Consider the following 11,892-nt stretch of genomic DNA (forward strand, 5'->3'; position numbering starts at 1 on the left):
ATAAATTTCTAATTTTTATTTATTTTCTAAATTGTTTTAAGCCCTTCTTTAAAATCTTGTTGGCAGATTGCGGACGGGCCACGCTTGTTGCATGTTATCCTTGTGAAAATTTGTCAGACAGTATATGATGCGAATAAAATTATACCATCACATTTTCATATTGGAATGCAATGGTCACTGCTCCGTCTCCTATCTCATGCTACTATAGCTAAAAATAAGGCCATGCACAACTGCTCTTCGCCATTTTAGCATGCATGAGGGGTGGCACTTGGTTGGGTACATTCAGCAGGTGGTTTAGTTGCTGCTCAGGGAGCTTGCCGGCGCTGGAGATGGCACCGACGCCAGTGGCTGAATAAGAAGCCGCCCTTTCCAATTTTTTTTTTAATGAACAAGCTATCTATGTAAAGGGAGGATGGTGAATTAAAATGGAAGGGCATTTGAGAGGCCGCACAAGCACACAGCATAGTCTAGAGAGCTCACGTCCAAAATGCAATTATTTTTCTGAAAAACAAGCTCTACATTATTAGTTTTCTTGCACGTCAACAAGCACAGGAAGGTCACTCAAACAGTTTTCTTCTCTTAAGGTCTGTAGAAGGCCGAGGATAAAGGTTTTAAGAATTAAATCCAAGGATGAAAGTGTATGGTGCACATTCTCTCCCCATTCTTTTCTCGGTTTACAGGCTAAGAAAGGTAATGACAAGCCTTAGAGTGTGTGCCAGTGGCTAGCTATTATGGAGCAATGATCCATTCAATATCTTATCTTAAAAATGATTTCAACATTGGTGAAAATTTAAGCTTGTCTTGACCATTAAATGAAGAGGGGTTGACTAAGCCTTAAATTTTTTAACTGTGGGCTCCATTAGGTTTAAGTGGCATGATTAAATCCTTGGAATTAGGATGGATCAGTTTTATTTTTTAATTAGATAAAAGAACTTTTATTTAAATTGATTTAAATCGATAATGTTGACTCGAATGATCATTTTAAGTTCATTTTTAGTCCATTATCGGTTTACATAAAACAGTAATTTTCCGTGTCAGAATCCACCAAATGAGAAAACATAAAAGTTGTAGATAATTTTGAGCTTTTCAACGCGCCAAAATCATATGATTCTAACAAGAAACGGAACGCTATGCTTAAAATGGTGAAATAAATTTGGAATTTCTAAAATTGAATTTTGTATCTCGATTCCAAAAACTGCAACTTCTTATGTCAAAATCAGCTGAAGCGGACACCAAAATCATGCAATTCCAATAAAATATGAGAAAGTTATGACCAAAATAGTTTCTGGATTTAAGTAAAATATATTTGAAATTTCTAAATTTAAATGTTTGTTTCTCGATTCACATGACACTGCAATATATCATGCCAAAATTGGTCGAAATAGAAAACATAAAAGTTGTAAAGAATTTTGCTAGATTTTCAAAGACACAAAAATAATGCAATTCTAGCAAGAAATAACTGATTCTACCCAAAACAACGGCATAAAGGTCAATTTTTCCACCTCTGATTTTTGTTTCTTGATTTTTTTGTAAAAATTATAATTTATCTTCTCAATGTTAACCAAAATAAAAAACATAAAATTGTAGAGGATTTTATTATCTTTCTAATTAGACCAAAATCATGCAATTTCAATAAAAATTAAGTTATGTCTGAAGTAGTGTCAATAAATTGGGCAAAGTATAATGTGATTTAATTGTGATAATTGACACAAATATAGAGGTAAATTAAATTACTCAAATCCTTTACGATGAAAAACATTGTGCAACTCATAAAATTAAAATGATGGTTAATGAAAATGCACAATATGCCAAAACTCGTGCAGACTATGAATATCACAGCTAAATAGAGTGCACCAAGATTAAACTTAAGATTCTCCTGGCTAACCATGATTTTTTAGGATCACTAGGTTGGAAAGAGTTATCATAGCATGCACGCAAACAAGATGACGGGTTATGGAAAGATTTGAAAAAACTCATTAATTGGTAAAGAGAAGTGTCTAGATTAGATCTAAAGTTAATCTCAATTTTTCGAGTTCTGATGGACTAACGGCTTGTGGAACCAAACTACATCCTATTTGATCGAGGGTTGGCCAATCAATACAAGGTGAATTTCGATAAGGGCTTTTTGTTGTAAAATTATTAAATTTTATGGAGGGGTGGTAGATCAAGATTTTCACAACAAAAAATAAAGGAAAAAGTAAATAAAAGTATAAAATACCACTCATCAAAGAAGTGTGTTGAAGAACACCACCTAATCTCATCTTATTTGTGTTGGCCACCGGGCCTTTCCTTGTGTTAGTCACCAAGCCTACTCATCTCTAGAAGAACTTCAATTTTATGTTCAACAATAATAATCCCATTCATTCCAGCAAACCACAAACTTAAATGTCCAATATAAACCCTAAACGCATAATTGGAAAACAAATAATCAGAAAACAATCTAAGCAGGCATTAATGGCCAACATTAAAAACCATTGCATGGCTTATAGGAGGTATGAGTTGATTAAACATCATAAATCAGGTAAAATAAAAAGGCCTCGTATAATAAAAAAATCTCTTGAATATCTGCTAAGCAAAAAAGCAGAGATAACTTATTGAATTTGTTTGGCTTTGGATCTCCAAGAGTAGGCATACTCAAAAGATAAACTTTGCAAAACAATTAAGCTTTTTTTTTCTAAACTTAGTATTGGAGTATTACTATAACCTCCCTTAGCCAAGAGACATCTTCCCAAATATATTTAAAACAAATACAAAAACAGGAAACTGTTGAAAACCGAAACAGAAACAGAAAAAGTAAAATTGTTTATGCCTTATTATTTAGCTTAGGAATAAACAGGCTCTAGCTGGTGAAAGAAAACTTGGGGAACAAAGCAGTTATCTGGATAAGTTTCAGGAAGTACCGTATGGATCACGAAGTGTTCATCCAAGCTTTCCCTAGGAATACACCTCTGGAAAAAAAAAAGTCAGCAAAATATTGAATGATCCAGTCATGATGACCAATAAGGATGGAATCGATAAATATATTTCCAGCAATCAGCACTTTCCCTCTATAATCTATATAAATCATATCAACAAGAAAAATTAACAAAGAAATATCAAAAGTTCCAGATTTAAAATCAAAATGACTAATCAAAATTTTTTTAGTAGAAAATGTTTTGAGCGGGTCTCTTATGTTAACGATCAACTACCTCAAGCCTGAGCACCCAGTTGTAAACTCCTTACGGAGAATATGAAAACCATTTTAATCAAATAAAGAATAAGTTGATTTCATAATGAGTAAGGCCACTTCTGCTAAAATGAAATATACAATGATTTTCATACTTAGTAAGGCCATTTCTGCTTAAATAAAATATACAAACAAATTATTCTTTATTTAAATAGCATGCTACATGCATTAAAAATGATTTTCATACATAACATACAACAGCAACAACATCAAACCTTTATCCCACTACATGGGGTCGGCTACATAAATTATTTTTCTCCATTGTGTATTAGAAGTATTTAAATGGCATGCTATACAAAACATTAATGGACAAAATAAATTACATAACTGATGCAGCTACTTGAATAAGTAAATAAAGAAGAGCCTAGGGTTCCTCCGCCATCCCAATAAAAAGCAATTAACGGGGAAACCAATGATCTGAAGTCCCCGTGTCCTTCGAAACATTAAGTTCCTGACTACCATAAAGTTCTTAATATTAAAAGTTACAGAAAAAGTGAAAAACTTATAACTCCTTTAGTTTCTAAGGCTGTGGAATCTCTTCAAAAACATATAATAATTATCCTTTTTCACCTTATTATATCAAACAGAGAACTCCAAGAGTTTCCATCACCAAAATTGTGACCATATTACTGGCTATGATTAAAAAGGCATCCATAGCACATGGATAAGAAATTTAAAGCCATTATTTTCACGAAAAAAAAGTTTGATCAGAATTTGTATGACAAATCCTTATGGTTGTTTTGAACATACATATTAATAAAATAAAACAAAAGATTAATGAACTTACAGCCGGCACAGATGACAAAATATAGCCTTTTCCAGGAGGATTCAGCACGTTAGAAGGCACTCTTATTGTATAAAAATTATCTTCTTCCAAAAGCCTCTGCAATGAACGATATCAATAAATGTTATTCCGAATTTAAAAAAAAAACAATTAACCATGACCTCAGATTTACCTTAAAAGCATCCTTTTCTGCATCTGTGAGTCCATTCCTTGAAAAGCGCAACTTTGTAAGGGTCTGATGAAAAAGGATAGTTCAGTATATTATCATTAAAAAAAATGCAACCTCAATATATTTTAGCCAATTTTAATCTTAAAATGCAAAGGAGATTTCCCCAACTTTCAATCAAATAAAAAAAAACTCAATAAATTTTACTATTAATCAACATGCTAAAGCAGAAGGTCAGCGAAAAAAAGATCCAATAGCTAAGTGCAATATTGCTAGTGGAAAATAAGGAAACTGTTGACTACATCCTAGGAGTTGTCAACTCGATCAGGAGGAAAAGAAAGAAGCGATTTCATGTGGGACAATTTCTCCAAAAGAAATGACCGTCATAATTAATTGGAAGATCCTATTATTTGATATTTAAATTTGCATCTTATTTTAGCAAGTTGTTATTGGCAAGTTATCATAGACTTAAATGTTATAGTATACCAAGTATTCTATAAATATTATATCTGTCTTTGATCAAGTATCAAGAAAATATATTATTCTTCAAACATACAAGGTATCAAAGCCTAGGACTGAGATTGGCAACCAGATGGAGTCGCCAAAAGGTTCAAGGGAAGCATAATTCCACCAGAGATATAGAGAACAGTCCCCTTACCAACAAACTTTAGTATATCCTACCATAAGGTGGCTGGTCTAGAAACTCGGGCTAATTTCATAATTAGAAGTGACTGCTACTACCAATAGATCATCTACAATAACAAAGATGATTACTAAAACTTGGGTTGGATATATCAAATGGTTTGATAACATTGGTCGGCTCCAACGTCCGTTGGGTTGACTGTATTCTATGAGGTCCAACTACAAATATTAGAAGTTTGCTAATTAATGGACATTTGCTACAGCAAGTGAACTTAAAAGGAGGGTTGTGAAAAGCTCTGGAGATTAACCATGCCAAATCAAGACCAGTAGACTCTATACCGAGGTTTAAAATTGCGCAATTGGGTATTGAGTCATTTTTCGTTCGTAAGACGAGAAGTAAGCCTTAAGGCTTTTTGAGACATAAGCCTTAAAATTAAAAAATACGTAAAATGATGATAAAAGTTAAAAATAGCTTTTCATATAACACTCAAATAATATATTAAAAGATAACATGTTAACTTTCTATTGAACTATCAAATAACAAATTGACATGCATATCAAACAAAAAATAACACAAGATGTAAAGTGACAAGTGATAAATTATGTAAAATAAAATTGAAATCCAAATATTACAAGAGCAAAACAACATAAAATATAGGAATTGCATAAAATTATCATATAACATTAAGTTAAACTCCAAATTCCTTCTTTCTCAATATCCTACTCATCTATATTTAATTATCAAAGAAAGCTGAAATAATTGATAAAAACTCAAAAATCATCTGCACTGTCATCACTAATGAGGTTTATCTGAGTCATTGTCATAACAAATTGGTCTCTCCCCTGCCTCATCTTGTGGAGTCCAATATCTCTCAATCTGGCTCTTTGTCATTTATTTCAGTTATCTTCCACTTTCATAAAATATTTGTCATCAATATAAAAATGAGAATAATACTACAAAATTTTTAGAGGAGTTTATGGTGGTGTGTGGCTTTTAAGTAATCCCCAACGGCTATGATTGTGGAGGCTACGACAAAGGCGACGAATTAGAGGTCGAGACAATTAAGAGGAAGTTTTTATGGCCTAGGGGTGCAAGAAGACTTTTCTTTTTTTTTAAGATTTTACGTAAATTTTTAATATATATTATATATATATAATTTATCTAATGATATTGTAAGCCTCACGCCAATGAGGCAAGTCGGGCCTCGTCAAGGCTAAGGAAAGAAGCCTCATAAAAAAAGCTCGAGGCATAAGCCTTGAGGTGTTTTTCAATGAATTGTGCTGGAGAAGGTCTCAATTGTGCAATTTTAGCAATGCATATATAATAAAATACCTAAGGAGACCCTAGTCCAAGGTGAGATATTAGTTTCATGTTAAATGAAATCCAAAATAAAAACTTTAGACTGTAATTTCCTATCCAAAAATCACAGGTCAAATATTTATGAGGCTATTTTAATTTTAAAGTCAAAAATTGGATCCAAATTCAAAGCTATAGAATAGAACTTATGGCCACCATTTAGGGAGTTTTTAGATATGAGAAATCAATTACCATAAAATGAAGCCAAAATTAAGAAGGATTCAACAAAAGTAAAATGAAGGAAAATCGAAATGGTCTCTCTTGCCTTCTCGTTCTCTCTCTCTCTCTCTCTCTCTCTCTCTCTCTCTCCTTCTCTCTCTCTCTCTCTCCTCTCTCTCTTCTCTCTCTCTCTTCTCTCTTCTCTCTTTCTCTCTCCCTCTCTCTCTCTCTCCTCATCTCTCTTCTCGACTTCTCTCTCTCTCCTCTCTCTCTCTCTCTCTCTCTCTCTCTTCTTCTCTTCTCTTCTCTCTCTCTCTCTCTCTCTCTCTCTCTCTCCTCTCTCTCTCCTCCTCTCTCTCCTCTCTCTCTCTTCTCTTCTCTCTCTCTCATCTCTACTCTCTCTCCTTCTACTCTCGCTCTCTCTCTCTCTCTCTCCATCTCTCTCTCTTCTCGTCTCCTCCTCTCTTCTCTCTCTCTCTCTCTTCTCTCCTCTCTCCTCTCTCCTCTCTCTCTTCTTCTCTCTCTCTCTCTCTCTTTCTCTCTCTCTCTCTCTCTTCTCTCTCTCTCTTCTCTCTCTCTTCTCTGCTCTCTCTCCTCTCTTCTCTCTCTCTCTCTCTCTCCTCTCTCTCTCTCTCTCTCTCTCTCTCTCTCTCTCTCTCAACCCAACAACAACATCCAACCCTTATCCCACAATGTGGGTTGGCTATGTGAAATCTTTTTTCTTTATTATGTCCTATTTGAGTCAAATTCTCATATCAATCTAATAGAAAAAGTCATTTCTAATGCTTTCTAACCAAGTCTTTCTATATCTAACTCTATCTTTCTTAATGTAGGCCGGATCTACTTCATCTAGTCACCTAACTAGGTCATCAAAATGCCAACGTTTTATGTGACCAACCATTTAAAACGACTCTCTCTAATCTTATCTCCCACTAGATATATACTCCAACCATTTCACGTATATACTCATTTTACATTATGTCTCTAAGTATAAAGCCACTCATCCACATGAGCATCCTCATCTCTATAACACTTAATTATACTTCTCTTTTAATGGTCAATATTTTGCACCATAAAGCATTGTAGGTCTCAATACCATCTCATAAAATTTTTCTTAAGTTTGAGGGGTATTTTTCTATCAGACAGCAGGCCTGATGTATTCCTCCATCCGACCATCCAATTTGAATTCTACTAATAATATTCCCATCTATTTCACCATTTCTTTCAACAATAGATCTGAGATATCTAAAATGTACAAGTTTTTTAATGACTTGATCACACAATATAACAATCCTTCCACTAGATTTATTACTACTAAAATTACACTCCATGTATTCGGTTTTAGATCTACTGAAACGAAAACCTACTCTAAAATTACCCTTCATAATTCAAGTTTTTTCTTCAACTCTCTCTCTCTCTCTAGTTTTATCAACAAGAAGAATATCATCATCAAAAGCATACAATAGGGTACATCCTCTTGCAAATTTATAGTAAGAACATACATACATGGCTAAAACAAAAAGATATGAGCTTAAAGCTATCCTTGATGTAATGTAATTGAAATAAAAAAAATTGATCAAACAACAATATGTTTGAACAAAAGTAGCAGCTCCTGTACGTATATATGTATCTTTAATGACATGAATATAAGTATTATAAATTTCTTTCTTTTAAGAACTCTCCAAAACACTTCTTTTGAAATTTTATCATTTGCTTTTTCTAAATCAATAAATATCATATGTAGATCCTCCTTACTCTAAATACTTCTCCATCAAACCTCTCAACAAATGTATAGCTACAATAGTAGACCTACCTAGCATGAATCCAAACTAGTTTAGAGAAACATTAGTATCGCGTCATGACCTATGCTCAATTATTCTCTCCCATAGTTTTAATGTATGACAAATTAATTTAATTCCTCTATAATTCACACTCTTGAGCATAACTTTTATTTTAAAAAGTAGAGATCAAGACACTCCTACACTCATCTTCCATCATTTCAGTCTTCAAAATAACATGAAAAATTTTACTGAGCCGAGAAATTCCTTCATCTGTTAAGATTTTCTCACTTATATTGAAATATTATCAGATCTCACTGTTTTTTAACACTTAATTTTCTTTAAAGTCTCTTCAACTTTAGTTTTACTAATATGATCTTAAAAATAAAAATCTCAATCTTCATTAAGGGTGCTAGCCACATAAACCCAATGAGTGAATAAATCCTAGGAATATTCTCTTTGGTATTTTTTTCAATAAATGTGATTAGCATTTACATAAGTATTTAGCTTATCGAATAATTCACCTAAATAGATAGTGTTTAAATTATCTTTCCAATTTTTAACTTAGATTTGAAGTTTAATATTTACTACTTTATAAGGGAATTATTTTTAGCTAGATTTAAATTTTACTGTTTATTACTTTATAAGGAAATTATATGGCTATAGATATAACTTGTAATTAGGCTCATAAATCAATTGAATATAATTCAATTCATTTGTAATTAGCCCCACTCCTATTTTATTATCTTTCTATTTCATATAATCATAACCACTTATATCCAAGAAAAAGTAATAGCATCAGCCTATCTCTACCTCTCTCTATTATTGATTCCGAGGTGTAATTAACCTCCCTTTTCCTAAAAAGGACTTCAAAAGCATATTGGAAAATCTACAATTAGAGTCATTGGCTACAACAACATAGGGTGTCAAATGGTTTTTTATCATTATTTTGCAAATGATGGTAAAATTGCTCACTATTTAAAGCTAAATATAAGAAAAAATAACAATCAAGCGTATAAGAAAAGCAACGAAATGAAGGGTTGATTATAGGATGACCAATAATCATCTTCAAGGAAGTTTACATTTCATCAAATAATACTCTAGATCTTTGCAAGCCTCTTTAAAAATTTGTAGAAATCCTAATGATTCTCAAGCATTATGCAGCATCATTCTAAAATCAATTTAAATCATAATCCTAATGATAAGAATAGAGAAGATGCTTACTCAAACGGCCTACCTTATAAAAACATTTTAGCAATTAAATCAAATGACAAAATTCTTAGGTCATGTCAGAGCCTAGATGGACAAGATGAGCATCTAGGAGGAGCAATGTGAGTACCCAAAATAATCATAAAAGGTTAAAGCAATATCCAATGAGCAATGGTGGAGATAGAGGGGCTTGTGGGGGAACAGGCCCCCCACCAACAAAAGAAAAAAAATTATATAATTATTTTTCATTTGTATTTTATATTATTATTAGTTTTTTAATAAAAAAAGGAATTATAGTTAATTATATTCATTTATTTATTCATCCCTTATAACTCTTATTTTATATGGAAATAAATTACAGTCTCAAGCATGAATTAAAAAAATTAAGGGAATATTTAAAAAATCTAATTTGTGAATCTAATAGAAAATTTTTTAGCTCTGCCACTGCCAATGAGTACCCACGAGGCAAGAGATTAGAGATATTCTAGAGATGTTAATCAATTAAAAGATGAAGAGATTAAGAACATTAAGCCAACAAGAAACTATAATAACTATAACTTAGCGATTAGGAGAATAAAAATACCAACAAGAGACAAGAAGGTAAGATTTTTACTAATTCATTTTGGCAAGTGCAAAAGTAGTTTAAGTGGGAGCCAAGGTCTAGGAGAATAAAGCAAAACAACGCTTAGGGCATTGAGGCATATTTGCATTGAATATCACTTGAGAAGTGTAACAACCTGCCATGATAGCTCACTCACACAAAATTGAGAGCTACGGCGCTACCAAGAGGATAAGTACCATAATATTTGGGCTGATCAAACTTCATTGGTCAACTACTATGGATTAACCCCATAATGGGGGTGACTACTCAATAAACTAAGGTCAACTTAATCGTCAAGAGTGGCAACTACTACCATAGGTCATCTATAAACAAATAAGGTTGCCACATCTTGGGATAAATATATAGAAATGTTCAACTACACCATCATTTGAGTTGACTGCATCCTTGGTGGATCAACTACAAAATGTTATCTTCTTACTGCCTAATGGTCATTTGAAAAGTCACCTCCCTCCATCCATTTTCCCTTCTCACTCTCTCCCCTAGATATTGAAACCCAAGGAGAGAATAATTCTTAGGTATTTTCAAATAAATTTGATAAGCATTTAAATAAGGCATGTTTAATCAGATAGATTATCTAGATATATAAGATTTAACTTATATTTCCTATTTTTAAGCTATACTTAATTTTTCATTTGATTTTTTATGAAGAAATTAGATGACTATAAATATAGCTAGTAACTAGGCTTTGAAATCAATTCAAGATGATTCAATTCATATTATATCAGTCATTTTCAAATTTTATAATCTCTCTACTTCTTATACTCCTAGATTTTTACACCTAAAAGAAAGCCAAACCATCAACCTACCTTACCCTCTTTATAACGACTTTTTTGTGTAGCAAAGCAATCAGAAACCTCTCTCTTGTTCGATTTCCGACAATGAAAGGAACAACAAAAGCATATATTAGCAAATCTATAGTTATAGCCACCATAAGCATTAGTGAAAGAAAAAATATTTCAGAATGTAATCAGTGTTTAGATCATTGTTTTAGAAATAATACTGAATTCCTCACTACTTCAAGCTAAATCAAAGAGAAGCCAGCAATCAAACACAGAGAGAAAGCCAAGGGAAACACGGATAGAAACCTAATTAGAGTCTTGTTGATCAATTCATGATAATTTCTTTCTTCCCCTAATCATATTAGCATCATTTGGGTGGTTTTTTGCAATTGATCATATAGGAAAATCACTAGATCTTTGCAATTCTTTGGGTGGTTTTTTGCAATTGATCATATAGGAAAATCACTAGATCTTTGCAATTCTTTGGAAAATGATAGGAACCCCTTGGATTTCCAAGTGTCTCTCACCAAAAACAAAAAGATCCAAGATGAAAACTGCTGTCCACAGCAGTAAAACAGCCAAAAACAGTAGAAAAATAGGGAGAAATTCTTGGAAAACAATAGAAACGATTGTATTCCACTAGTAGACAAACAAAACCAAAGCAAGATACAATGTTCTTCAATTCGAGAGGAAGAACAACTCTCCAACAATCTCCGGCAACGCCAAGAGCCCAAGCAAGAAACCCTAGAACACCAAACTCTTTTCAAAAACAAGATGATAACCTAATTCCCCTCATAACTCCCTATTAAAACAATCTAATACAAAATAAAAGCAAAAGGACTTCTCTACCCTTCCTTCTCCCTCCAAAAACACTTAAACCATGTTTGAATTTCAAGTGGACCCCACCCCAGCCCCCTTTGAATCTTCCGCCTGATCCCTAGCCCGTCTCCGCCTGGAGAAAACCCGGACCGGCTGGGCCGGTCCAGGTTGAGCATGGACCAGCATAACATTACCCCCCTCCCAAAGTACCACCTTGTCCTCAAGGTGGAAGGCAGGAAACTACACTGCAATCCTCTCCAATGGCTCCCATGTGGCCTCATAATCTGGGAGGCCGCTCCACCTAATCTTCACTTCCTTTTCCCCCTTTTCATTGATGCGCACTCCTTCGAC

General features: G+C 33.3%; 1 protein-coding gene across 1 annotated transcript in view; it reads right to left on the reverse strand.

Moving 5' to 3' along the window:
• Nucleotides 1-2,709: 2,709 nt before the first annotated feature.
• LOC110103480 overlaps nt 2,710-11,892 on the reverse strand; it is a 20,466-nt gene continuing 11,283 nt past the window's right edge. The window contains exons 2-5 of the mRNA XM_028692426.1: nt 4,183-4,245; nt 4,014-4,109; nt 2,859-2,948; nt 2,710-2,763 (exon numbers count right to left, since the gene is read on the reverse strand). Coding sequence (XP_028548259.1) covers nt 2,710-2,763; nt 2,859-2,948; nt 4,014-4,109; nt 4,183-4,245 — 303 coding nt within the window. The remainder of the gene's footprint in view (nt 2,764-2,858; nt 2,949-4,013; nt 4,110-4,182; nt 4,246-11,892) is intronic.

This window comes from Dendrobium catenatum, unplaced genomic scaffold (genome assembly GCF_001605985.2).
Source record: "Dendrobium catenatum unplaced genomic scaffold, ASM160598v2 original_scaffold_199518, whole genome shotgun sequence".
NCBI classification, from domain to species: Eukaryota; Viridiplantae; Streptophyta; class Magnoliopsida; order Asparagales; family Orchidaceae; genus Dendrobium; species Dendrobium catenatum.